At 49.8% G+C, this 27,992-nt stretch overlaps 1 protein-coding gene across 2 annotated transcripts; it reads right to left on the reverse strand.

Moving 5' to 3' along the window:
* Positions 1–2,701: 2,701 nt before the first annotated feature.
* Rrp1b (ribosomal RNA processing 1B) lies at positions 2,702–27,967 on the reverse strand. Of its 2 annotated transcripts, none has more exons than XM_048346162.1 (16): positions 27,791–27,967; positions 23,126–23,208; positions 21,617–21,674; positions 19,874–19,959; positions 18,891–18,952; positions 17,162–17,291; positions 15,386–15,450; positions 14,847–15,028; positions 14,097–14,170; positions 13,256–13,353; positions 12,297–12,316; positions 11,437–11,562; positions 8,274–8,998; positions 4,463–4,645; positions 3,554–3,617; positions 2,702–2,969 (listed from the first exon to the last, which is right to left on the reverse strand). In XM_048346162.1, exons 1-16 carry the CDS (start codon positions 27,918–27,920, stop codon positions 2,776–2,778), a joined length of 2,280 nt encoding a protein of 759 aa, XP_048202119.1. In that variant the 5' UTR covers positions 27,921–27,967; the 3' UTR covers positions 2,702–2,775. The 2 variants fall into 2 exon arrangements, with proteins under 2 accessions (XP_048202119.1, XP_048202118.1); XM_048346161.1 differs by having other exon boundaries at positions 11,437–11,565.
* Positions 27,968–27,992: the final 25 nt, after the last annotated feature.

A 27,992-nucleotide genomic window follows, 5' to 3' on the forward strand; every position in this document is an offset into this window, starting at 1 on the left:
ATTGAGTTCAGTGATACCAAATTATACAAAACTATGAGAGGAGGGGAATGATAATACCACAAAATACTTTTATGAATATTACCAGTATTAATTAAAATTATTATTTTTTTGCTTTGCTGGTCCTGGGGCTTGAACTTTGGGCCAGGGTGTTATCTCTGAGACGCTTTGTGCTCAAGGCTAGTGCTCTACCACTTGAGCCACAGCGACACGTCTGGCTTTTCCTGTATGTGGTGCTGAGGAATTGAACCCAGGGCTTCATGTATATGAGGTGCGCACTCTACCACTAGGCCACATTCCCAGCCCCACGTCTGGCTTTTTCTAAGTAGTTTATTGGAGACACGAGTCTCAGGGACTTTCCAACCGAAGCTGGCTTTGAACGGCGATCCTCAGATCTCAGTCTCATGAGTAGCTAGGATGGCAGGGGGGAGCCACCAGTGCCCTGGCTTTTTTTTTTTTTTTGAGTTGCACGCTCACTTAGCCAAGATGCATCAAATAGAAAACTCTAATTCTAACCATTTTCATGTGACATATTCATGGGTTTGAGGCCAGCCTGGGCTTACATACTGAAACGTTGTCTAAAACAAGAAAAACCGGCAGAGTAAATCAGACATAGAGGACAAAGAACGGAAGGTGTACACCCCACTTCACATGCGAGTGCCATCTCGTCACAACCATCACCGTCTCAAAGGACAGGCAGGTAGCACCAACACTGAGAAAGTCCCCGCTCCTGTCCACCCACCAAGCGACCACTGCCGTCCTGGCCCAAACACAACTGCACTCTACGTTAGACTTCTTGTCACAACTAAACAAACAGCACAATGGTAATTCTTCTCTCATGGCCGAATTACAGCAAAAAAAACAGTTACCACTTTTCTTCTCAGGACCTTCACCAAGAAGCCAAGAGACCCAATATCAAGTCAATTCTGTGCAGACGCGGCCTTTCACTTCTGAGTGAATTAAATCACAAGCAAGTGGACCGGCGTGGCCATCACGGGGTGCTTGTGGCTAAAGCCACCTCCAGGCCTTGGAGCAACTCTGATTAGGGTCAGCAGTGGAGGGGGCTGGTTGGGGATCCTGGTGGTATACAAGTGTGTGTGTATGGGGGGGACGGGCAAAGCAAATAGTATCTGAGTCCAAAGTGGGCTGGCTGGCAAGTGCACCCGGAATTTTGAACATGAACTATGCACTGACTTTACATCACAATTACTCATAACTGGACAAGCCAAGGAGCACAGCCTCACCACCTTTTAGTTTCTGCTGGTTCCAGGACTTAGGCTTGGCACTTCTGTATGGCTTTCTTGCTCACAGCTGGTGCTCTACCACTTGATCCATTCTTCTAGTTTGACTTTTTGCTGGCTAATTAGAGATGGGTGTCTTCTGTAGACATTTCTGTCAGGGCTGGCTTCAAACTGCGAGCTTCTAGGTCTCAGCCTCTTGAGTAGTGAAGATTACAAGTATGAGCCACCAGTACAGGCTACATTTCTTCCGTGAGTGTCACCTGATGCTAGATTTGCACCTTCTTCAAGCTTCAGGTTCAAGGCAGTTTCCTTAACTCAAGTACTGAGCAAACTGCTTTAAAAAAAGGTCAGATTTCAGACCGGGTGTCGGTGGCTCATGCCTGTAACACCAGCTGAAGCCAGCCTGAGCAATAAAGTCTGTGAGACTCAGTTGTAGGGATTGAACTCAGGGCCTGGGCAATGTCCCTAAGTCTCTTTGTGCTTGAGGCTAGTGCTCTACCCCTTGAGCCACAGTGCCACTTCCGCGTTTGAGTGGTTAACGAGATAAGAGTCTCATGGGGGGCTTTTCTTCCCAGGCTGGCTTCAAATTGAGATCCTTAGATCTCAGTCTCCCAAGTTCTAAGATCACAAGCACGAACCATTGGCCAAAACAGACGTGGAGCTGTGGCTCAAGTGGTAAAGCACTAGCCTTAAGTTAAAAAAAACAAGCCCACGGTCAGTGCTCAGGCCCTGAGCCCTAGGACCAAGACCAGCGCGCACACGTGCACACACGCACACGTGCACACACGCACACACACTGTTTCTTCAATTGACGTTTGAGTGCCTGTGTTTCAGGCGAGAGGCCGTGTGAGAAGGCAGGCCCACACTTCGGGACGCCCACCTCCTGGGAGGGGCGCTGTACTCCAGACAAGGCCAGGGCACGGCCTCGGGAGGGGGGGGGCAAGGACCACAGGGATGCGGACGCAGGGCCTGGACACCGCCGGCCTCCGCAGAGGGCTCAGCCTGGGAGCCAAGGGGCTCTGGCCACGCGCAGACGGATGACCGTGGGCTTGCAATGCAGGCAGGGTAACGGGACGGGAACTGGCAAGGATGAAGGGGAAAGCCTCGAGGGCGGCGCGGCTGCGTATCCCTCCACAGGTGATGACCCACGGAGAAGGCAGCACTGCTCACTCTGCTCCAACCACCACCTCAGCAGCAAACTGTCAAGGACGAGAGAATGGAGGAATGACGCCTACATACTTTTAAAAGAAAGGAGACTGAGGCTCAAGGCGCGCGAAGCCAGCCAGTGGGCTGAGGTCTGCAGAAGGCGAGCTGCCCCCAAGATGGCTCCCCGGGAGCCCCAGCACCGGCGCTCCGCAGGCAAACCCCGAGCCCGCCCCGTCCCCGTCCCCACGAGGGACAGGAAGCACCAGCTCCGGCTCGGAGCCCTGTGCAGTGTGTGGGATTAGAAAACAATAAAAAAGTCCACATCTTTAAAGTTATAATTTATAGACTATTCCGTACAAAACCAGTCTTTAAAAAGGGACCGCTGCCGGTCTCAGAAGAAGTCTGCCGCCCTCGGCCTCCTTTTGGGTGTGGCGGCCAGTGGCATCTTGGTGACCAGGGGGGTGATGGTGGGCGAGCTGGTCGGGGTCTTCAACACTCCATGGATGGGTCTCTGCTCAGGGTCAAAGGCCACCCGGGCAAGGCCCGTGGGACTGACCAGGATGCTCTTGTCTGTCTTCTTAAATTCTGCGCCAGAGGAAAGGAAGGCCTGGTTCACTGATGTCTGCGCCCCCGCCCGAGGCCTCAGGCCCGCTCCCCTCGCCGCTCCCGGGGGTGACTGTCCCGGGAGGCGTTCGGCGGGGGCGCGGGACCCCGCCCCCCAAAATCAGGTCTGCCTGCGCTGCTGGAGGCACGGAGCAGGCCGCCTCGCCGAGGCAGGCGCTGCCCTCCCCACGCCCGCGGCGCGCTCCAGGTGCGCATGTGCACACACACTTGCTTCTGGCGCCCAAGAGACAGGTCTCTGTAACCCAATCGACCGCCAGAAAGCTGCTAATGGAGCTGTGGCTCAAGCGGAGCACCACCCTTGAGCAAAAACGCACAGGGACAGCGCCTAGGCCCTGAGTTCAAGCCCCAGGCCTGGCAAAAAACCCAAACCAAAACAAACCAAAAATCAGAGCGCCGAACCCCCGCTGGAATCTTGGTAAGGCGGGCTGTTGTCCGCTTGGGAAGCAGGGGCAATCAGGGAGGCTAGGGAGGTGCTCAGGCAAATAAATGGCTTCTGCCCGGAGGGTGGCCCTGTGCGGGGAGGGCGGAGAAGCGCATGGACTCACCCGTGGTCATGTTTCTGTTTAGTCCGAAGGTGACCTTCTTGGAGCTGGTGGGTGTTTTGCTCAGCTGCATAAAAAAGGGAGTAACAGCAATGAGTGGTAAGGCAGAGGTGGAGCCTGCCTGTCTGGGGATCTTTCCAGAGCTCTTGCCCAGTGCCTGGTCTGTGCTTATTAACCTGAACGCACAGGTACGCTGGACAAGAACACAGTGTGCCATGGCCTACGTTAAATCCCTCAAGCGTGGGTCTCCGTGAACATCTGCTACCAGTCTTTTTTTTTGGCCAGTCCTGGGCCTTGGACTCAGGGCCTGGGCACTGTCCCTGGCTTCTTTTTGCTCAAGGCTAGCACTCTGCCACTTGAGCCACAGCGCCACTTCTGGCCGTTTTCTGTATACGTGGTGCTGGGGAATCGAACCCAGGGCCTCATGTATACGAGGCAAGCTCTCTTGCCACCAGGCCATATCACCAGCCCTGCTACCAGTCTTCTGTGGCCTGTGTGCACCTCAATGGCGGCAGGGCTGCCTAAATCATGCCCAGGGAGGAAGCCTGGACGCCCCCCCCCCCCCATTCACCATGGAGAAGCGACAAGGCCATGTTAACCCTTCCTCACTTTCTCCAGAATTGATGACCTTGATTAGACAGCCCACAATAAACACTCCTAACTGTCCCTCAAGGTCGTTCCATTCTTTCTGCTTGAACTGTCCCCAGCTGGGCTCATTGTACACTGTGAGAGCACTGGCTGCGAGAGTATGAAAGATGCCTCCCTGTGGGAACCAACCCACTTCCTGTCAGCACTCCATGCGCTCCTGGGAGGCAGGCTCTGGAAGCCCCGGGGCAGAGGCGGGGGACGCAGCAGCTACGCCCTAGAAGGGAAGAGTCGTTATCTCCCCCCCCCCCCCCACAACTAGCGTACCTCAGGGAGGGCGTGCTGTGGAGTGCACTCCTGCTGGGCGGGATCTGGGGACCTGGTGGCAGTGCCGCCCTTCACTTTTCTGAAGAACAGGGGCTTTGGTGAGTGGGAGACCTCGAACTTCACAAAGTCATTCTCTGTCCTCAGTGGCTGCTTCTTCAAATGACCCAAAGCCCTGCTGCTTCCCTGTGTGGCAAGAAGCTGCTGGTGAGGGGAGACTTGTCAGAGCCCCGTGAAGCCCACAGGGAAAGGGAGAACTCCTGACGGCGGCGGGGGGGGGGGGGGGGGGACCACCAGCAGCAGACACTCCTTGACACTGCTTGAGCGAGGCCAGCACCACAGCGCCTCTGCTCAGCACCGGCCGCCTGGGCCAGTGGACACTTCACCTCAGGGCACCCCACCCAAGGGCAGTGATGTCCCCTCCCATTTGTCCATCCATCTTCACACACAGGATCCATGACCTCAATAACTCTGCTTTTCTTTTTTTGGCCAGTCCTGGGCCTTGGACTCAGGGCCTGAGCACTGTCCCTGGCATCTCTTTGCTCAAGGCTAGCACTCTGCCACTTGTGCCACAGCACACTTCTGGCTTTTTCTATATATGTGGTGCTGGGGAATTGAACCCAGGGCTTCATCTTGCCACTAAGCCATATCCCCAGCCCCATAACTCCGCTTTTCTAAGCCCACCCTTTAGACAGTAACTCATTTTCTAATCTGCGACCAGATGCCACGAGGCCTGCAAGCTCTGCACGCGGGCTCCTTACAGGCAGCTGTCGCTTGGTGTGTATGTGCCCAGCAATCTGCAGAGCAAAGCCTGGCTCTGGTTTTTTTTTTTTTTTTTTTTTATTGCCAGTCCTGGGCTTAGTCAGGGCCAAGGTACCATCCCTGAGCTGCCTCTTCTCAAGGCTAGCACTCTACCACTTGAGCCACAGTGCCACGTCTAGCCTTTTTTGTGTATGTGGCAATGAGGAATGGAACCCGGGGCTTCATGCACCCTAGGCAAGCACTCTACCACTAAGCCACCTTCCCAGCCAAGCTCTGGGTTTTCAGGGCATCTGGAAAGCCCAACACAGAGAGCACTGCACAGACGATTCCCACGGCATCCTGCGTTCTTGGCTTATGCTGGCTGTCTCCCCGCCTCTGCTGGCAGATGCTTACACGCCAGCCCCCTGGGAGGAAATACCTACCTCTGCGGGCCCTGGGAATGAACAAGCGACCAGGTAGAGTGCGCTAGGGAAGGAGGCACATCAGCTCTTCTTCAGAGGCTAGAAATCACCCCAACATCAGCTCAATGCCAGTCTCACCAAGATTGTCCTGACCAAAAACTCACTCACATTCATGAGACAGTCTCAGTGTCATGGCTACGAGGCAGGAGATGGGCACACACTTTTTTTGGTAAAGGGTCAGAGTAAATACTTCGGGGGTTTTGCAGGCCCTATGGTCTGTCATACCACCCAGCTCTGCCACTAGGGAGTGACCATGGCCACAGACTGTATGTGGGGGGGGGGAGGGGAGGGGGAGGCGGCGGGGCGGGGTGTGGTTGTTTTTACCACTACTACTAACCTAGGAAAAAGGCATAGCAAAAGCCTGGTTTCTCCTTTATACCTGGATCTAAACACCCAGAAGAAACATAGTTTTTTGGTTTTTCTTTTTTTTTTTGGTCCTGGGGCTTGAACTCAGGGCCTGGGTTCTGTCCCTGAGTTCTTATTGCTCAAGACTAGTGCTTTTACCAATATGAGCCACAGAGCCAGTTTCTGGTTTTCTGGTGGTTAATTGGAGATAAGAGTCTCATGGACTTTCCTGCCTAGACTGGCTTTGGGCCTTGATTCTCAGATGTCAGCCTCCCAAGTAGCTAGAATTAGAGGTGGGGGCTGCCAGCGCGCAGCTCAAAAGTGAAGTTCTTTAGTTAAAAATACTGGTGTTTGCACCAGTTCTGGCACGCACACACACACACAAAGTCTCAGTACAATTAATATATACTTAATATGGCCTAGTGGCAACAGTGCTTGCCTTGAATACTTGAAGCCCTGGGTTTGATTCCCCAGCACCACATATATAGAAAACAGCCAGAAGTGGCGCTGTGGCTCAAGTGGCAGAGTGCTAGCCTTGAGCAAAAGGAAGCCAGGGACGGTGCTCAGGCCCTGAGTCCAAGGCCCAGGACTGGGTGTGTGTGTGTGTGGGGGGGGGGGGAAATAGCCAGGGGCTGGGAATGTGGCTTAGAGGTAGTGGTTGCCTAGCATGCATGAAGCCCTGGGTTCGATTCCTTTCCACCACATAAACAGAAAAGGCTGGAAGTGGCACTGTGGTAGAGTGGCAGCCTTGAGCAGAAAGAAGCCAGGGACAGTGCTCAGGCCCTGAGTTCAAGCCCCAGAACTGTCAGGGGGGGAAAAAAAAAAGCTGGGTGCTGGTGGCTCATACATGTAATCCTAGCTACTCAGGAGGCTAAGATCTGAGGTCTGAGGGTTATGGTTCAAAGCCAGCCCAGGCAGGAAAGTCCATGAGACTTTTTGTCAGTTGTGGGGTTTGAACTCTGGGCCTGGGCATTGTCCCTTGGCTCTTCAGCTCACAGCTAGCATTCTACCACTTGAGCCACAGTGACACTTCCAGTTTTCTGATTTATTGGAGATAAGAGTCTCAGGCAGGCCCGGGCTGGCTTTGAACCTTGATCCTCATTCAGCCTCCTAAGTAGCTAGGATTACAGGCATGAGCCACTGGCGCTTGGCTTCATGAGACTCTTATCTTCAATAAACTACTTAGAAAATGCTGGAAGTGGTGCTGTGGCTCAAGTGGTAGAGCACTAGCATTGAGCACAAAGAGGCTCAGGGATAATACTCAGGGCCCGAGTTCAAGTTCCAGGACCAGAAAAAAATAAAAGTCAGGAAAGTAAAAGTAAAGAGGCTCTACTGAGTGCTGGAGAGGGTGAGCAAAGCCAGAGCAAATATGGCTGAAAGCTGCATGTATGAAAACAGAATAAAACCATTTGAACTTTTAAGGAGGAAGAGATAGATAAGGGAGAGTGACAAGAGGGTAAGAATAGGATACACTGTATGCATACAGAGAAATATCATAAGAAAGCCCTTTGTACAACCCATTCGCTACTAAAAAAAACCAACTTCTTATGTTCTCTAAGGTACAACTTGTGTGCTTGTCAAAATATCCTATCTATGTATCTATCTACCTACCTACCTATTTATAAAATGAAAATAACAATGAAGTACACGTCTATAGATTCCGGGTGGCTTCCTTGTCACAGGGCTAGAGGGGCTGAGCAGATGAAGTGAGTAAGGCAAGTGTCTGACGGGGAGACCCATGGCTGCCTGTGTGCAAGGCCTGCGCCCTGCCCGGGGGCCTTTGCAGGCCAAGACCCAAGGCTGCCTGTGTGCAAGGCCTGCGCCCTGCCCGGGGGGCCTTTGCAGGCCAAGACCCAAGGCTGCCTGTGTGCAAGGCCTGCGCCCTGCCCGGGGGGCCTTTGCAGGCCAAGACCCACGGCTGCCTGTGTGCAAGGCCTGCGCCCTGCCCGGGGGCCTTTGCAGGCCAAGACCCACGGCTGCCGGTGTGCAAGGCCTGCGCCCTGCCCGGGGGCCTTTGCAGGCCCAGACCCAAGGCTGCCTGTGTGCAAGGCCTGCGCCCTGCCCGGGGGGCCTTTGCAGGCCCAGCTGAGAAGGTGGAGGATCCAGCGTACTCGTGCGGGTCACGAGCCAGGCACCTGCCAGTTACCTGCTGGTGGAGCTGAGGAGCTATAGACCAGTTCCGAGCAGCCCTGGCTCCAAGGCAGTGAATCCCCAAGCACCCCTGCCCAGGACCTGTCCCACCTTACCAGAGCCTGCAGCTGCTTGACTTTGGACTCCGTCATTCCATTGTGCTCTATGAGGTTGGATATCTCTTTTATTTTCTTCCTCTTTTTCAAGACTGCGGTTTTTTGGCTGGACAGGCTGTGGAGGAGGCTGCCGGGCTCTGCCTTTTTCTTCTGAGGTCTCTTACACTGAGGTAGGGTGACCTGGCCCTCTTCTCCCTCCCCTGGGCTGGCCTTCGGCGGGGAAGGCCACGACACACTGGGCAGGCCAGTGCCATTGACAGGGAGCGCTCCAAGTTTACGCTTCCTTTTCGGGAGCCGGGCGCCATTGGTCGGGGAGCCCTGGGCAGCAGGCCCCTGAGCAAGCCCACAGCTCGGGGCACCTTCGGGATGCTGAGGCGTGCCCTCCTCGGGTGGCGTGGCGGGCTCCCAGGTCCCTCGGCGAGCCTGCAGGCTCTTCTGCTTTGGTCGCGTCCTCTGACTGTGCGGAGGGACGGGGCGGGGGTGCTCCGAGGCACTCTGACCCGGGGTGAGGGGTGCAGCCTCGGCTCCAGGCTCCACCTCGCGGGCCGGCAGAGTCTGCTTCTTCGTGGCCTCGGCCTGGCTGTCCATGCTCTGCGCTGGAGCAGCAGCAACATCCTCGAGGCCCCGAGTCTCCGGCTGGAGGTGGTTCCGTTTCTTCTTTTTCCTTCTTCTCTTCTGAGTGCTGCCTTCACTGTCCTCTTCCTCAGCGAGAAACACCTGGCTTCCTATAAAGACATGCACACAGATAAGCACCCCAGGGTCCCCAGGGCCGGGGGACCGCTCTGCTGGCCGCCTGGTAGGGTAGGTGCTCCCTGAGGCCCACTTCCTCAGACCTTCCTGATGCTCTTGGTGCCAGTGGCCAGCTTTGCCAACTGGTGTTGTTTTCTCCCTCCCAATTGTGCTGGTAATTCTAGTTATTAATTGGAGATAAGAGTCTCCTGAACTTTGCTACCGGGGCTGGCTTTGAAGTACAATCCTCAGATCTCAGTCTCCTGAGTAGCCAGGATGACAGCCATGAGCCACTGGGATCTGGCTCAGGTTCCTAATAATTTTAAGAGCCAGAGGCAAAACTGTTACAGATCATGAGCTGTGGGCATGGCTCCAGTGGGGGAGAGGGCACAAGGCCCTGCATTCCGTTCTCGGTACTGTTGAGGGGAGAAGAAGCCACCTATCCAGAGCCCTTGCTCCAGAGGTAGGATACAGCACCGTAGCAGAGCTCAAGCTCAGCTCCATTTCCTGCATCCAATATACAAAGCCAATTAAGAAACAAAGGAGAAGGCAACAGGGATGAACACATGGATATGATTACATGGACCAACTACAGGTTGTAAAAAAATAGGGAGGTTTGGAGAAGGGGAGGAAAAAGATTTGATTTTTTTTTTTTTTGGGGGGGGGTGTTGGTCACAGGGCTAAATTCAGGGCACTCACTGTTCCTTTTGCTCAAGAATAGTGTTTTAGCATTTTGAGCCACAGCGCCACTTCTGGTCTTCTGGTGGTTAATCAGATAAGTCTCACAGACTTTTCTGCCCGGGATGGCTCTGAACAGTGACCCTCAGATCTCAACTTCCTAAGTAGCTAGGATTATAGGTGTGAGCCACCAGTGCCCAGCTGAGGATGAAGTTTTGGCATACAGTACCAGCTATACATGAAAACACACCAAGAACCACAAGCCTGGCACTGGGGGCTCACACTTGTAATCTAGCAGCTCGGGAGGTTGACATCTCAGGATTGAGGTAGGACAACAGCCAGGAAGACAAATCTGAGGAGCTCCTATTTTCTTTCTACCAACCAGCAAAAATCAGGAACTAGAAGCATGGCTCAAATGATAGAACACCAGCCTTGAATGAAAATGCCAAGTGAGAGAGAGGGCCCAACTTCAATCCCAGTATAGCACACCCCCTGACCCCCAAAGAATAACAAGCGCTAACAAACCTCAATGAAAGTTGTTAATCAATAAGGGGGTTGAGGGGTGGGGAAGAGAAACAGGTTCTGTTGCGGGGGGAAGGCACCAGTGGGAGGAGGCTGGGCTGAGGAGGGCAAATGATGAACATAGGTCTATATAGATAGTTTGCATGTATGAAAACAGAATAATGAACCTGCTGAGATTGTTTTATGAAGGGAGAAGGGCAAGTGGTAGAGTGGATGTGATAGGAATCCATTCTATGCATGAATGGAAATGTCACAGTGAAATCCGTCCTGGTCTAACTAGTATGTGCTAAAAAAACAAAAGCACAAGGAAGGAGGGGGAAAGAATATAAAAAGGTTAATAGAGGGGTGAATCTGGTCAAAGTACATTATATACATGCATGGGAAATCACAATGAAACCCCTCTGTGTAATGAATACAATGTAATAGCTAAGTGCCTGGAAAGAAAAACTCCTTTTTAGCTATCAAAAACTGTAATCCTAAAACTAGATGGCAGTGGATCATGCCTGTATTTCCAGTTGCTCAGAAGGCTGAGATCTGAGAATCATGGTCCAAGGCCAGAAACTCTTAACTCCAATGAACAAAAACCAGGAAGAGGAGCTGCTGTGGCTTAAGTAGTAAAGTGCTAGCCTCAAGCAAACAAACAAACAAAAAAATCAACCCCAAACAAAACCTCGTACTCCTAGCTACTTAGGAGGCTGAGAACAGAGAGGACCAGGACTCAAGACCAGCTCAAGTAGGAAAGCCTGTGAGGACCCCTCTCTACTAGAAGCCAGGTGTGGGGGTGTGCACCTGGCAGCTCATGCTGCGTGGGGTGCTCAGATTGGGGGGGCCGCAGTAACCAGTCAGCCTGGAAGAAAATCTGGGAGATTCCATCTCCGCTAAGGACTGCAAGACATGGTGGTGTGCACCTGTGACCTCAGTGAGGACCGGAAGCCTAGAGCAGGTGTGCTGTGGCTCAGGTGCCAACCCGGCAGGAAGTGAGAGTCTATCCTAAAAACAGCCGTTGAGGAACAAGGCTGGAGGAACGGCTCAGCAGTACAGCGGCAGTCTGGTGAGGCCCTGAGTTCAAAGCACCAGTACCCCACAAAGAGAAAACTTAACAGCCAATAGGTCACTTTTGCTCATGCGTCTCAGGGACCTTGGTGGGGGGAAGGTATGTACACACACACGCGCGTGCGTGCACACCCGCGGACCCTCTCTATACATCTCTAGGATTGTAAGCTTTGCAGTTTACCTTTCTCCTGTTCCGAGTTGGCTTTCTCTAAAAGTTTCTTTCTTTTTTTCTTCCGCTTTCCTTGACTGAGGGCTTGGTCACCTTCGCCAGCAATGTCCTCAGCAAAACTGAGTTGAGCTACATTGCCTGCTGGATACCAAAGTGATACCATCAGCCTCCTTGGGCCTCAAGCTTGTGTCCCAGGGCCCAGGGGCAGGGCCCCTCCCAAGCCATCCAGGAGAATCTGTGACCCCCATCTCTGTACCATTCTGCTCCCCACCTCCTGTCCTGACTGGCAAACTGCTGTGAACTCAACCCTGTGGTTTCTTGGGCAAGGCAGGGCAAGGCAGGGAGGGGATGACAGAGAACGGGTGGGCCAAGGCGGCTCCACATTCCCTCTGCTCCTATGGCGCTTTCCTCAATTCCGGGGCCCCAGTGCAGGACGCAGGCTAGCAGGTCCACTGGTCTGCTGGACACAATCTGAATTTCAGAAGCTTTCCCCAAGGACATGAGATCAGACAGGGAGTGAGAAGGACCCTGGCAGATGAGAATTCAGCAAATGGAATCTTAGGCAAATGAAAATCTAGTTTTTAAAAAACAAATAATGAAGATCTAAACAAACACCACACAACCCACACGCAGTTGTCAGGTGTGGCATTTTGGGGAGCCCAGATGGAAGGAGGGTGGCTATAAAGGGCCCTGAATTTGCTGCACCTCCTGCAGCCTCTGCCTCAGGTGCGCGGGGCGAACGTAGTCCAGGCTGCAATCTTGCAGGAGACGCTCCCAGGAGTGCCCTTCCTTCCCGTTTCTCAGCACAGATGCCCTCAGTGGGGTCCACATTAAGTCAGAGTACCCTGAATTACACTCTCAACTGTCCTCACCTTCAGAGAGTTCTTGGAATCTGAAAAAGAAAACACCAGAGGCTCATGGAGAAACCCTCCTCTTTGTCCTCCAGACCCAGGCAATAGGACAGCTACAACAGAACTGGACCATTTGCTTCCTTTCCTTCCAGCAGAGGGCACTACAAAGAACTTCCACTAAGGGTAGATCTAAAGAGTCTTCGGCACTTAAATACTGATCATTTCAGTTTCCTTTCTTGTTTATGAAGCAGAAAGAGTTGACAATCCTGCCTGTATTCATTTTCCAAGCGGGTGTTCCCTTTACACGATGGTGGTGCATCAGATCTAACAAGCAGGGAAAAGGGCAGCATGGTACCCAGGAGGGCACAGGGGAAGGCGGGGCCTATCATCTGCACCAGTGACCTGGTCACCTCCCCCAGGTCTCCAGAGACCCACCAAGAGTGAGCAGAGTTACACATGGTACCTTCCATGGGTTTCTTTTCTTTTTTTTTTTTGGCCAGTCCTGGGCCTTGGACTCAGGGCCTAAGCACTGTCCCTGGCTTCCTTTTTTTGCTCAAGGCTAGCACTCTGCCACTTGAGCCACAGCGCCACTTCTGGCCGTTTTCTGTATATGTGGTGCTGGGGAATCGAATCCAGGGCCTCATGTATATGAGGCAAGCTCTCTTGCCACTAGGCCATATCCCCAGCCCCATGGGTTTCTTAACATAAAAAGGTAAATAGTAGTAATTAGATCAGTGCCTAGCCCAAAAGGTATGATTAGACAGCGGTCACTTGTCATCAGACATTAGTAGGTATCATTATCAAGCAGCCGGACAAGGCGACTACGGCTGCATTTGAAGAAACTGGAGGGGAAGGGGGAGCTGGTCCCAGTAAGCCTGCACTTTATGTGCAAGTTTAAAAGAAGAGGAAAAAGCTACGCATGGAGAGGGCTAGTCCTAACCAGGGAAACACAGGAGGACCCCGCTCACCCAACAGCTTACTTCTTGATTAGTTTGCAGAGATGCTTCCGGTTGAAAGGAGGGGTGTTTTTTCTGTTGGTTATTTCCAGGAGTCGATCAGCAACAGCTTTATAGTCAAACTAAAAAGAGAAATTAAACATAAGCAGCGGCAAAGCAATGTGGCCTGACTTGGAAGTACAGGTCTTCCAGTAAGACAATGCCCTGGGGTGTGGCGTGGAATGGCCTCGGTGTGCAAATGCTGACTTGTGACAGCGTATGAACAAGCACTGATGGAAAATGTCACAATTTTAGGAAATCTTGGGAGAAGCCCCTGCCCCCTTTAATTGCAGTATAATACAGAGAATGAGTGCTTCTTTCCTCCACCCCCCAAACGGACCTGGGGCTTGAACTCGGGGCCTGAGCACTGCCCCTGGCTTCTTTGTGCTCAAGGCTAGCACTCTGCCGCCACTTGAGCCACAGCGCCACTTCGGGCTTTTTCTATATATGTGGTGCTGAGGAATCGAACCCAGGGCTTCACGTATACGAGGCGAGCACTTTACCACTAGGCCATATTCCCAGCTCTGAGTTTCTTTTTAAATGTAACCAGATTCTCCATCTATGCGCTTGATAGCAGTCAACTTTTTACTTGAAAAATTCCATTGGAACTGGCTCTACTGCATAAAGAAGCAGCTTACTATGTGGGGCAATCCTACCTTATTTAAATTAGTTTCCAGTAAGCTCATTCTCAGGAAGGTGACATCTGTGACCAAAGGGATTATAAAGGACTTTACATGTCAGGCCTTCTGGCTGGATCAGCTCTGACCCTAATTCTCCAGCCACACCAGTAAACTGACTTGCTATAAAAAGCAATAGCAGCCCCCACCTGAAGGGGTGGCCCTGGGTCCTCCGGGGCGGTGCCGTCATCTCCTTCTCTCTTGGGGAGGCATTTGTCCAGTGCTGTCAAAATACACCCCAAGACAAACTCTTGAGACTCAAGAACACACTAACAACTGCTTCCCTAGGAGCCATGTCTGATAAGGTGACTCTTAGTGAAGAAGGAAAAACGACCCCAAAGACTTCGTGAGGGTTTAGTCCTGGGAAAGGAAGGTAGGGGAAGGGCATATTTTGCTTCCGTCACCCATAGTTAGGTCCCGGCAAAATGCTGCCTCTGCTTTCCCGCCACACCACCACTGGTAGGGCAGACTGTGCCTGCGGGGAAGGGCGGCAGGGCTCCAGGGCTCCGGGGCGCCCTAGGGGAGGGGAAGTGGATGCACTGGGGCTAGTTTTGGGAAAGTTTAGAACCACAGTGAAATCTATTCTTCAGGCTGAATATCCTTTACCAGACCAAAGCATTTCAGATTTAATACTTTTTAAATCGTGGATTATTTACATAAATTTCACTGATGGAGCATCTCTAACCCAAATATTGGAAACAGTTTCTGCTTTTGGGGGGCTGACGCTTTAATAAGTAACCCGAGGAAATGGAATTCTGCCATGTAGGAACACTGCAACCTTACTTTCCATAGTTAATGCCTGGCTATCCCAAGATTCCAACAAATGTGTTAAAAAGTTTTTGCTTGAGAAGCAAAAAAACCAGAAACCAAAAGAAGATGGCTCAAAGAGGTTCTCTTACCAGTCTTACTTGTGCCAGACACTTTTTTCCCTGCGGTCCCATTTGTAAGAATTGCTCTCATAGAGGAGTCCTTGCCATTGCCTTCTATACCCTGGTCCTGTCCAGTCTCTTCAGGTATGAAAGGAGACTGCTGTACAATGGCTTCAAACACGCCCCTTGCGATCGTCTGTACCAGGGTGTGGCTGTGGGCAGAAGCACAATGGAGAGAATGTACGCAGACCAGCTAGTCTGGGCCTCAGGCTGCTCAGAGAAGCAGAGGGGCCAGCCCTGGGGGACAGTGGCAGTCTGCTAGAGTTTAACAAGCCTGGGCCTGGGTACAAGGAACCCTGGACAGAGGCCACAGGGGGGGACATTCTTGCAATGACAGGTCAAATGCTGAAGCTGAGACAACTGCCACCCAACCTTTCAAAGGGCTTAAGGGGAACTGTGAATGCGGTGTCTTCACGCTGGATAACCATCCTAGCTGTTGCGTCCTCCACCCAACAAACTCCCACCTCAAGTATCAACCAAAGCCACAGAAACAAATGCGAGTCACTTACTCTTTAGTCTTGGCTGCGACTTTGCAGAATGGGTCAATAAACTTGAGGTTCTGATCTGCCAAAAGCTGTAATTTAGAAATAAAGTAAGTCTTTTCTCCTTCCTGATGAGGAATAGCTTGTCTTGCAAGCTGAAGAGGAAATAATGTGGCAAACACCCAAGAGCTGCCCAGAGGCCTGGCTTGGCTCGTGATCACATCCATTCTCCAGCCACCTGTGATTTTAGTGCATGACCAGTGGACACAACTCCCTGCCCCCCCCCCCCCCCCAGCTTGGGACTCAGGGCCTGAGCACTCTTTTCTTTTTGTTCAAGGCTAACACTCTACCTTTTGAGCCACAGTGCCATTTTTGGCCTTTTCTGTGTATGTGATGCTGAGGAATTGAACCCAGGGCTTTATGGATACTAGGCAAGCAAGCACTCTACCACCAAGCCACATTCCCAGCCCCAACTCTTCCTTTATGAGGAATCCTATATGGACAGAAGTGCTCTTTTTTTTTTTTTTTTCCCTTTGGTAGCAGTAGCAAGGAACTCCCCAGTCCTTTGGCCTTATTGTTCAGATAGTCTTAGGCATTTGCCTGAATCTGGCCTTGGACCTTGATTCTCTTAGGTCTGCCTTTCCTATAGCTGGGATTATAGGCATGTTCTATACCTAGCTTGTTATTTTCCTTTTTTAATTTTTTAAAATTGTTTTTATAAAGGTGATGTACAGAGGGGTTATAATTATGTAAGTCAGGCAAAAAGTACATTTCTTTTTGGATGATGTGTAGCTTGTTCTTTGATAGGGTCCTGCTAACATTTTGCCTGGTCTGGCCTCAACCTCCTCCTATCTCTGCCGCTCAAGGAGCACGAGACTATGGGTATAAGCCATCACATTGACTCTACCACTTTGTTTTAGCATGTATTTGGTAGTACTGAGATTTGAACTCAAGGCCTTTTATGTTAGGCAGATGTACCACATCTTTTACTTAAAAAAAGTTTCACAGCTGGGAATATGGCCTAGTGGTAGAGTGCTTGCCTAGCATGCATGAAGCCCTGGGTTCGATTCCTCAGTACCACATACACAGAAAAAGCTGAAAGTAGAGAAAAAGCTCAAGTGGTAGAGTGCTAGCCTTGAGCAAAAGAAGCTCAGGAACACTGTCTAGGGACTGAGAGCTCAAGTCCCAGGACTGGCCGACCCCCCCCCCCCCAAAAAAAAAGAGGGCTAGCCTTGAGCAAAAATGTTCTAGGAGAGCTTCCAGATCCTGGGTTAAGCCCCAGACTGGCATACATGTGCACAACAAAAAGAAAATGAAAGAAGTATTTTCTTTACTGCTGTTCTTGTCTACTTATATATGAGTAAAAATTTGCATAGCTTTGCACAATGTCCTTTCCCCCATTGCTTTGAATACACTGAATGTACCCTGAGGACACTTCTGCTCATTATCACGTTTCCTACTAGACTCTGTAGGTTGCTTTTGATTCTTTTGTTTACCTTGTTAAAACAGGGTGTTGCTATGCACTCAATCTAATTGCTGGGTATATAGGCACATGTCATGAGGCCAGGCTCAATTCTGTTTTATAAGCCCGCCACATGCATGCTTAGCACCCAGATCTTTGTCCACATGCCTCATTAGCTGTTTGGGACATATTCCCAATGGAGAATGACTGTGTTGAGAAGGAAGCGGAACCAATTTCTACGCCTGCTCACTGTTCCTGGTCTCCAGTGCTAAGAGCCGACAATTCCCCCGGGCACCAGGGTCCCCCCTCGCATATTGGCAGAATGCCTGCCGACTTCTCACCTCCTTCCCTCCCACTGTGGACAGCTCATCCAGATAAATGTCAATGAAGTGGAACCTCACTCCATCAGGGGACTGGCTCTCAGGACACAGGATTTCCTTCATCAAGACATCCAGAAAAAGCTTGATTCGACTCAAGAAAAAAAAAAACAAACACACATTTTATTTTTTAAATGACACTTCTCTGCACCTCAAGCACAAACAAAAATACTAAGTTTAGTGAAGAGCCAAAACAGATTTACAGGGAAAGAGCAGCCACATTACCAGGATAAAATACTAAGTTTAGAGCATAGCCAAGGAGGTTTACAGGGAAAGAAGTAGCCATATAACCAGGGTAAAATGTTAATAGTCACACACTGGTAACTATTTCAGGCCCTGCCACTGGATTTTCAGTTCTCTGGGGAAGGATATACTTGCTCCCCATGCCTCCAGTGACAGGCACAGAGCAAGCAGTCATGTCCTATCAGATCAAGAACTTCAAAAACTCCTTTTTTCCCGTCCAGTGCTGGAGATCAAGCCCAGAGCCTTACATGCTAGGGTAAGTGCTCTGCACTAAGCTATACCTCCACTTAAAAAAAAAAAATTATCATCTATCAAGTTGTAAAAGGAGGTTTCATTTTAATATGCCCATTTATGCATACTCCTTCCGCTTTCCCAATCAGTCTCAGCAAGTTATGATGGTCCATTTTCACACGTGTACAGTTTTGCACTGAATTCGCTCACCCTCCACCCTCCTCCATTTGTCCACTCCCCCTCCCACAAGTACCTCACACTTCAGACACGTGTGTGTGTGTGTGCATCCGCACACGCGCGCCCGCCCACGTAGGTACTGGGAATTAAACTCAGGGTGCCTGACATTCCCCCTTTTGGCTTTTCTGTTCAAGGCTAGCTACCACTTATGCCACAGCTCTACATCTAGATTTTTGCTGGTAACTAGAGATACGAGTCTCAACTTTCCTGCTCGGGCTGGCTTCAAACCAAGACCCTCAGATCTCAGCTTCTGAATGTCTAGGATTAGGGGCATTATTGTACACTGGTGCCCAGCTTCAACTTCTTTTTTTTTTCTTGGTAGTATTTTATTGTTGTAATTTAATTTAAAAATTTTAATTTATTTATTAATTGAACACAAATTTTTTTGACAAGGTGTTGTGCAAAAAGGGTACAGTTACATAGTAGGGTAGTGTGTACATTTCTTGTGATATCTTACGCCCTGTTTTTCTTTCCCTTCTCTAGGTCAGGTAGACATATATACAATATACAATGTATCAAGAACATATACAGTCAGCTTCAACTTCTTAATATTCATTTTGGATAAAGTATATATTCATTGTTCAAAAGGGTTTTGCAATGGCATATCATACATGCATACACATCAATCAGATTGGACTGTGTATATGTGCATGTGTTTTACATATATGTTCATATTTTAGGTCTAACACACATAATATATGAGAGAAAACATGTTACCTTTGTCCTTTGGAGCCTGGCTTACTTAACACAATGGTTTCCATATCTAACTAGTTCACTGAAACAGTGATGATTGAGTAATATCTCATTGTGAGTGTGTGTGTGTGTGTGTGTGTGTGTGTTTCACATGGGCTCGATCCATTCACCAGCTATAAGGTATAGCTGTTTCCATAGCTAAGCTGTTACGAATAGTGCTGCAATAAACATGACATCCCCCAAATTTTTACGTCTTTAAGGTCCCCAGATGATAACTTAGTTTACCAACCTTTCTTCCCAGCCACTCCGCTTCAGAACTTCAAAGGACTGCCTCAGGACCATGCGGGTCAGCTAAGATAGAGTTTTGATACAAAAGCAAAGTTAGAAATATCAATCAACTTGGCTGAATGAGACCACAAATAATAACCTGAATCCCCAAAGCCAAACAATGTTCTCAATCAGCACATTTAATTTCTAGATGAAAAACTATGAACCCAGTCACTGTGGTTTCTGCCTGGGCCTGGTGGTTGGGAGAGAGGCCTGAGTAACACAGTGCAACACCATCTCAAGCCAGGGTCCACTAACGATCCTCACCAGCAGCTCTAAGAACAGCTGTCTTCCGGCACACTCCATGCTGTTTAACCATCACCCCCATTCAACCATACCACACCCGTCTGTTAGACAAGCCTGCTTTCCATTGTGGGTTTTTTTTGTTGCCTATACTGGGGCTTGAATTCAGGACCAGGGCACTGTCCCTGAGCTTTTTGGTTCAAGGATGGCACTGTTATCTTCAGTTTCGTAGTGGTTAATTGGAAATAAGAGTTTCACAGACTTTCTTACTTAATCTGGCTTTGGACCTGACACTCAAATCTTAGCCTCCAGTATTATTAGGACTACAGGCATGAGCCACCAATACCTGACTCTGCTCTTTTCTAATACTTTTTTTTTGGGCCAGTACTGGGGCTTGAACTCAGTCCCCGAGCTTCTTTATGCTCAAGGCTAGTACTCTACCACTTTAGCCACAATGCCACTTGGGGCCTTTTCTGTTTATGTGGTACTAAGGAATCAAACTCAAGGCTTCCTGCATGCCAGGCAAGCACTCTACCACTAAGCCACATTCCCAGCCCCATTTCTAATTCTTTACAGTACTTGGAATGGAACTTAGGGCTTTATGAACAGAGTTACACCCCCAGCCCTTCATTTGTTTAAAATACAGAATATTCTCTCTACACATCAGCTCAAGTCACTGTGGGAAAGGCACAATGGTCTTACCATATAGTATTTGTCCAGGTGCAGCTTGTCTATCCCCTTCCACTCTCGATTCATAGTTTGCCAAAAGGTCTGAATGAACAGATGTTCTGCAAGGAACAAGAGTCTCTGAATGCTTGCTTTCCACATTAGCACACAAGCATATAGCTCATATGCTGAAGAGAAGAACCAAACTAGTATGCTATCTTAACAATTTGTTGGTAGCTCCCTAACTTGTATTTATATACGGACATCAGAACAAGAAGTCTGGCAGTATTTTCTAAAAGAACGCCCCTTGGGGTACTTTACTATAAAGCCATGTTTCTATTAAAATCAAGTCTACCACTGACTTTTCCACTGTACCTGCACCTAACAACCAACCCACAACCATTAATTGAAAATAACAACCACCTACTCAGTATACACTATGTTGAAAATGAACTATATAACTTGTGGGTGGGGATGGAAAGGAAAAACTGGGAGTGAAGGAAGGGATATGAACAGTGTCCAAAAAGAAATGTACTCATTACCTGACTTATGAAATGGTAACCCTTCTATATATCATCTTTATAAAACCAAAAACTGTCACCACCACCACAATAACTAAATTCACTAATCTTGAGCACTTATGCCATTCAGGTAGAAATCCGGCTTTTCAGCCGGGTACTGGTGGCTCACACCTATAATCCTAGCTACTCAGGAGGCTGAGACCTGAGGATCATGGTTTGATTCAAAGCCAGCCCAGGGAGGAAAGTCCACGAGACTCTTGACTAATCACCAATGAATCACCAGAAAACCAAAGTGGCGCTGAAAATGGTAGAGCACTAGCCCTGAGTGTAAAAGCTCAGTGTTAGCGCTAGGCCCTGAGTTCAAGCCCCATGACTGACCGAAGGAAAAAAAATTGGCTTTTCTTCTGATTTTAGAAGGGTTAGGCCATATCACAAAACATTCTGTTTTTCTCTTTGAGCCACAAAGCTAGCACTTTTACATTGAAAATAATTTTTAAACTTACTACTTTATTCCCCTACCCCTTTTATTTTGGAGACCAGGTTTCACATGTAGCTCAAGCTGGCCTTCAACTTGAGATCCTTCTGCCCTGCCATTTGGGTTCTGAGATTACAGGTGTGTGCCTCCATGCCTACCAGAGTTCTTTAATATATGTAAACCTTTTTATACCTTCGTATGTCAGCCTTTGCTGACAAGCCCATCAAAAGTCAAATCTTTCCCATTCTGTGTTCCATGTGTTATTCTAGTCCCCAGGATGGTTTTATTCTGTGGAGTGTCTTCCTTGACAAGAAATCAACCTTTGCCTCAGAAATCTTAGTTTTCTCTTTAGTCTTTTCTTTTTGGTAAAGGCCTAATTTACTCCCTTCCTCCCCTTTTTAAAACGAGTGATGTCCTCTAGTTACTGAGTTCCAGCTGGCTCAGTTCCGGCGGGGACACACTTGCACCACAGGTTACTATGGTGTAAGTACTGGCATATCCATTACTGCCCTAAGAGAGTCATCGTCACTCAGACTTGAGACTAAGAAGTGCCAGTGTTTGCTCCTCAGATACCTCTTTCACTATCAGCAGTAGACACCCAAGTTTACCATACGTTCTAAAAACAAGAGCACATCACTACACAATACCAGCAGCAGAGTCACGTTAAACTAACACCTGAAACGGAAACTTTGAGGACAGAAGGAATTGGCTACAATTCCTAGGCAAGTTACCACATCTGATCAAAAAAGAAGTTTGGAAAGGCACAAAGACATCAGGACTTACGAGCCTCTGAGTTGTTAACAACGTGGATGAGTTGGGAAACAGTGTTGGCCAGCTCCTCCTGCAAAGGTGGGGTGGGGAGAAACATCAGTGGTTATTGGGTAGTGGCACCTGATGGCACAGAGCACTGCCTGCATCCTCCGCCCTCCTGCTGGGGAAAACCTGAGCCTCTTGTCTTCAGGGCATGGCCACCACGGCTGTGCCTGAATTATACCAAAAAAGGATGAAACTCCCAAATCAGTGGGGGTCTGTGCAAACATGAGGTGTTTCTGGGACTGGCTTAAGAAACTACCTCTGGTAAGCAGTTTACTGCTTGCCGACAAAAGAAGGAAGTAGTGACTAATTCCTGGCTTGAAAACTAAATAAACAGATTGTATCACGATCACCAAATACTCTGGAAGACAAAAGACACAGGCTCACTTTAGTTGGCCAGGCACTGGGGTTCTTGCTCCAGAGGCTCAATTCGTGGGATCAGTTCTTTCTCTGTCTGGCTGGGCCACAGTAGGCTGACATAAAAGACGAGACTGGACCTTCCTAGGCTCTGCTAGGGCCCGCAGTGCCCTCTGAAGAGTCTACCTGCTAACGAGCAACAAGCCGAGTACTTGCACAGGAGGCTGGATTGAAGCACCAGAATCTCTCGTAACCTAAAGAGGACACGCAGTGGCCTGTGCTCACTCGGTTTTCCTTACTCATCTGAAACGAGCTCTAGACTGGAAAACCATGTTCCTATTTGTTGGTTCCCTTTCTGCACTAAAGGTGCTGGTTGTCACTCTTGAATGTTTAATCCAAACATATTTTGCCTCAAATTGTGCTCAGCAGAGGGGCATCATGCATGGAAACAAGTTATTACTTGGCCTGGGAGAAGAGGCAAAGCTGTCCATAAAAACCCAGAAAAGCGAGCCAGTGCTGCCCAGAACGAATTCTGCAGAAGGTCTGCACAGGGCTCTACCATCCACAAGGCTTCCCGTGTTCAGACTCAGAAGGAAGCACCAAGGCTCTACTGGGCTGTGCTGGAGGTGAGGCTTGGTCTTGGCACACAGAGATGGGAGCTCTCACACACACACACTGATCTCCAGCAGTCGCCACCCAGCCATGTTGGCCATAAAGACCTGGCTCTGTGCGGAAGCTGAAGCCCACCGTGCCCTGGTACCCAGCTAACCTGCAGGCCTGTGACCTGTGTTTCCCAGGGTCTTAGACTAGGGCTCGTCGAGCCTTCTGACTGAAAGCAATCAACTCAGCAGAAGGTGAAAAAACAGAAATGTGGAAATAAGTAATGTAGAATCTACCATGGAGGCTATGAGAATGACAACAGAAACAGCGCATCTACGATTTGGCATGTTCACTGTATTTGGAAATGCTGCTGTGGCATCCCTTTCTGTACACACAGGTGAGAACAGGCTCCCGAGTGATTTATTTTCCATCTGGTTAGATCAGCAGGCTGATGGAGGGTCAGTGGCCAGGTCTCTTCTACCCCTGCAGCAAAGGTCCAGGCCCACGGCAGGGCGGTATTACCTGCAGAAGGGGCTTGTCCTGCACCCACATGCAGTAGAAGAGTCCTTTCCATATTTTCAGGAGTTCTTCTTGACTGAAACCTCCTGCAGGGCGAAACACAACAGCAGCCTTGTGAGCGTGTGCGTGCGCGTGTGTGCGCATGTGTGTCTTATAGGGCCTGACATCAGAAGCTGGGTGCTGTCCCTGAGCTTTTTCGTCCAAGGCTAGCACTCTACCACTTGAACCACAGCCCCCCTTCCAGCTTTTTGGTGGTTAATCGTAGCTAAGAGTCTCACACACTTTCTTCCCCTGGCTGACCTTGAACTGTGATCCTCAGAGCTCAGGCTCCTCAGTAGCCAGGATAACAGGGATGAGCCACCAGTGCCTGGCTACATATTTCTCTCCTACTACTGTGCAAGCAGCTTTATTAGCCATAGGGAGGGTGGCAAAGGTGACATATCCTGGCTAGCAGAACAAAGCTAGGGAGTAAGTGGGACGGACAAAGATCAGCTAGTGGGGTTGAGTCACTGACAGAGCTCGTGCCTGGGCACATGAGAGAATGGATCACCCCTAGCAGAGCAAGAAAACAAGGAAAATCACAAGCTGGCCATTCTTACAGCCACTCCACTCAAGTCACCTGCTCAGTGCTGTGTCTCACCCTGGTCTCAGAAAACTGGCAGGCAGGCTGGGAATATGGCCTTGTGGCAAGAGTGCTTGCCTCGTATATATGAAGCCCTGGGTTCGATTCCCCAGTACCACATATATAGGAAAGAAAATGGCCAGAAGTGGCGCTGTGGCTCAAGAGGCAGAGTGCTAGCCTCAAGCAAAAAGAAGCCAGGGACAGTGCTCAGGCCCTGAGTCCAAGGCCCACGACTGGCAAAAAAAAAAGAAAAAAAAAAAAAAAGAAAACTGGCTGGCAGACTCACTGAACAGAAGTTAGCTATACCACGGACTTGGGCTAATAGTAGGTCTGAAAGCCAGAGGACTAAGAGAGGCTTTGGGGAAACTGAAGAGGTCTTGACATCTCTTTGCCCCCCCTTTATGCCCAAACTGGGGCTTGAACTCAGGGTCTTGTGTTCTTAGCCTTTTCTACTCGATGACCCAGCCATGGGAAAAAGTGGCTGTCCCCAATCTCTCTTCTATGCTAGCAATCCTGGGCTGGGTGGTTCCAGCATGTTCTAAGTGGCATGGCCTGGGTTGGCCTTGCTATAGAACTCTATCAGAGAGCTGTACTTCTGCCTTACCACTTGTGGCTGAGCCACCAACCTCACTCAGCCTGCTTCTCCTGGGCCTATAGAAGGCATCAGAGTATGTGTTGAGTAACACAAGGATCACAAAACGACAACACCAGAGAACATTGTTGGGGTTTGTAAGCCTCTGGATAAGGAAATAAGAACAAACAGAATCCTCAAATTTTGATGTGAGTCACAAATGGTCCAGGATGAGGATTTGAAAGCCCAATAATGGCATCAATGATTATGTTAAAAAAGTTTCTTTATCTTCCAGGAATATATGGAAACAAAGTGAGATGCCTGGGATTTGGTTCACAGTAACCCAGAGGAAGGGGAACATTAGAGACAATCTGGTTAGACCTGACACAGGACAGCATGTTTGGGATTGAGCTCAACACAAAAAGTTAAAAAAAAGTGAAAGAGATTGAGAGCCCCCCCCCAGTTGTTCCTTTATACAAAAATAAAACAAACAAAAAAATCCCAACTCCCTATTATGATTGGAGCAAAGGATTAGGGAGACTGCTAGTGCCTGAGGTCAGGGACCAGTTAACGACACCACTTAATCTCCAGCTGAGACTATCAGCTTTCAAGACATGGCTGGCAACTAAGGTCTGGGTGGGGGTTACCACCTAGGGAAAGAAGAAGGACTAGCAATCAGGGTGGAAGCCAACCCAATCAAAAGCAATTTCTCAGCCACGCGACATTCAAGAAAAGGTAACAGCTGGGCAGGGTGGCTTATGCTGGTAATCCTAGCTACTTGCCAGATTGGGAGAATTCTTGTTCCAGGCCCTTGGGGGTAAAGGATGTATCTGAGATCCTCATCTACATCACCATTAAAAGCAGTGCAGTGGTATGCACCTGCCTTCTCAGCTAAACCAGAAGTATAAACAGGAGGAACCATGTCACCTGGGGGGAGGGGGGAAGGGAGGTAAGGCCCCACTAGAAAAACAAAACCAAAGGGGTCATGGGTGTGGCTCAAGTGGTAGAGTACCTGCCCCAGAGGCATAAAGCAAGGAGTCAGTCAAAAGTGTGCCTAATTAACTATGTCCCTAAGTGCAGTCCCCCTCCCCCAGAGGGGACCAATACCTCCTATTGACCAGTCCTTTTCTAGAGATGAAGAATGGATGTATGTGCATTAGGATGTACTACCGTGTCATATTCTGTGTCTTGGCCATTCTCACTTAAAAACAGCAGTGTGCATTTAAATAAGTATAGCATTCCCAAGTGCTAACAAAATGTACCATAGTGTTATAGGCAAAGGAATGACAAGATGTTCTATGGTGGCTTCCGCAATGGGAAACAAGATTTTGACAAAGTGAAAGTGAAAGTCAATCCTGGATAGGAGGCAAAGAAGAGAGCTAGACAGGACAGCAGATCTGGTCTTATCTATATTCAGTGGAAACAAAGTGAGGGCTCCAGCTATTTCCAAGTGTACAGGTTCAGAAAAGTGTCAGCTTTTGGGCCTCAGTTCCTCACCGCAATCTATGTATAGTCAAAGCCAACTGCATGTTTCACTGGTGGCTGTGGTTTTGATCAACTAATTTTTCTTACCAAAGTCATATCCAAGGTCCCTCTACACCCACATTTACTTCCAATATTTTTTACCTAGGAATTAGTTGGTAAAAAAACAAGGTATAAATTTTTGAAGTACTTAAGAGAGAGAGAGAGAGAAGTATCTCAAGTCTATCTTTTCTTCTTGGGGGGAAAATTTCTTAAGCCTCACTCAATTAAGTTTCTGACCACAATTTAGGTTTGGATATTTTGAAATGAAATGGATGAGGTGAATATGTAAGTGAGACACGCAGACAGAGGAAGTACCAGTAAGTTTTGAGATGAGAAAATCAAAGCACCGCTCTTCCCCTGAAATGGGCATGGGAGCCATTTTAGATGGGAAATGGGGACAGTGCAAACCACATACCACTTCTACTTGGTATCTGCTCATGTGGACCCTACTGCCATCAGTAAAAAGAGCACTGTTTTTCACATCACCTACACTGAATCTAAGACACCAAATAGAAACCAATGACACAAATGAAACTGCCACATATTGGTTCTAAATGGTTAAAGCTGAAGAGCCGATAAAACAGGCCGGCAATCTCTGGCTCAATATGTAACCCCAGTTGCCAGGAACAGTGTACACAATAATAGCTCACAGTTAGTGCTTGCTGAATATATGAGTGACTATCGGGGCACAGGAGCCACTGTGAACTAAAACCACGGACACTGTCTTATGACAGTGAGGGCACAATTCTAATAGATGAAACACCGGAGAACAAAAAGCTGTAGTTGTTTTGTGCATGTGCGTGCACATGTGCACACAAGTGTGCAGTGCAGGCCTAGTCAACTCAGGGCCTGGGCACTGCCCCTGAGCTTTTGTGCAAGGCTAATAGTGCTCTATCATTTCAGCCACCGCTCCACTTCCAGCTTTTTGGTGATTAACTGAGAAGAGTCTCACAGACCAGCCTTCGAACAGAGCTCTTCAGATCTTAGCTTTTTGAGTAGCTAGTTAGGATTACAGGTGCGAGTCAACTGAGCCTGGCTCTGTGTGTGTGTGTGTGTGTGTGTGTGTGTGTTCTTTTACGATTCTGCTTCAATAGGAAACAAAGATTGTTAGCAGTGGAGGTCATACTTTTTATTCTTTTAAGCAGATTTCAAATAATGTATTACCATTAGCAGTAGCTCACTCAAACTTTTAACTGTCTTAGGGTAACATAATACTTGTAGAGCACACTGCAGTCCAGACCGTGCCCTAAGTCTTCGCTCAAGGGGTTACAGAGCCTATTTTGTTTTCTTTCTTTTTTTCCTGTCGGTCGTGGTGTTTGAACTCAAAGCCTGGGCCCTTCCTCAGAGCTTTTTTTGGCTCAAGGCTAGCTAGCGCTCTACCACTTTGAGCCACAGCGGCACGTCCTACAGAACCTCTTTTGGATCGGGGAAACAAAATCCTTCGATGGCACTCCACCGCAGTTAGCACCCAAGCTACCTACCTACCAAGCATGGATGATCTGGCCGCTGCCGGCCGGCCCCCTTCCCAGGGCAAGCTCAGCCGAACGCGCGGATGCTGTCTGCAGAGGCTTTCCGGAAAGCACAGCTCCCTCCCGCACTGGCTGCCACGGCCCCTTCCCCAGCCCCTTTCCCGCTCCGCGTCCCGGACTCCCCCGGGGCGGACGCAGGGTCCTCGGCCCCGGCGCCGAGCGCGCAGCCCCGGGGAGCGGGGACGGACCGCCGGGGCCGCCAGTCCACGCGCGGCGCGGCGCGGCGCGGCACGGCGCGGCAGAGCCGGGCTCGCTCGCGGCTTCACGCGGGCGGGCTCCGGGCACAGGGCTGCCCACGGTTGGGGTGGGCTCCGATGCCGGGCCGGCCCGGGCCGCGCCGCGCCGCGCCGCGCCGCGCCGGAGGACGGCGCAGCCCCGGGCCGGCCCGGCGCCATGTGGCGCGGCGGCCCCGCGGCGCCCACCTGTCTCTCTCTGCGTCTTCACGCTGAGGTACTGGCGCAGCTTCTTCACCGCTCGATCGCGGACGCCCTTCTCGCCGGACGCCAACCGCTGGGCAAACTGGATCTCCGCCGACTGCATGGCGGGGGCCATCGCGCCTGCTCGAGCATCCCCGTCCGCGCGCCCGCCTCGCGGCCCGGCCGCGCCTGCGCAGAGGCGGCGGCG

Source organism: Perognathus longimembris, chromosome 5 (assembly GCF_023159225.1).
Source record: "Perognathus longimembris pacificus isolate PPM17 chromosome 5, ASM2315922v1, whole genome shotgun sequence".
In the NCBI taxonomy this organism is placed as follows: Eukaryota; Metazoa; Chordata; class Mammalia; order Rodentia; family Heteromyidae; genus Perognathus; species Perognathus longimembris.

Excerpts from the sequence above, each read along its gene's own strand:
- Rrp1b (XM_048346161.1), bottom strand. The coding sequence starts at position 27,920 with ATGGCCCCCGCCATGCAGTCGGCGGAGATCCAGTTTGCCCAGCGGTTG. Across the intron at positions 21,675-23,125 it reads AGGACAAGCCCCTTCTGCAG|GAGGAGCTGGCCAACACTGT; the intron begins GTAATACCGCCC and ends CCACCTTTGCAG. Across the intron at positions 2,970-3,553 it reads AAACAGAAACATGACCACGG|AATTTAAGAAGACAGACAAG; the intron begins GTGAGTCCATGC and ends CCTCTGGCGCAG.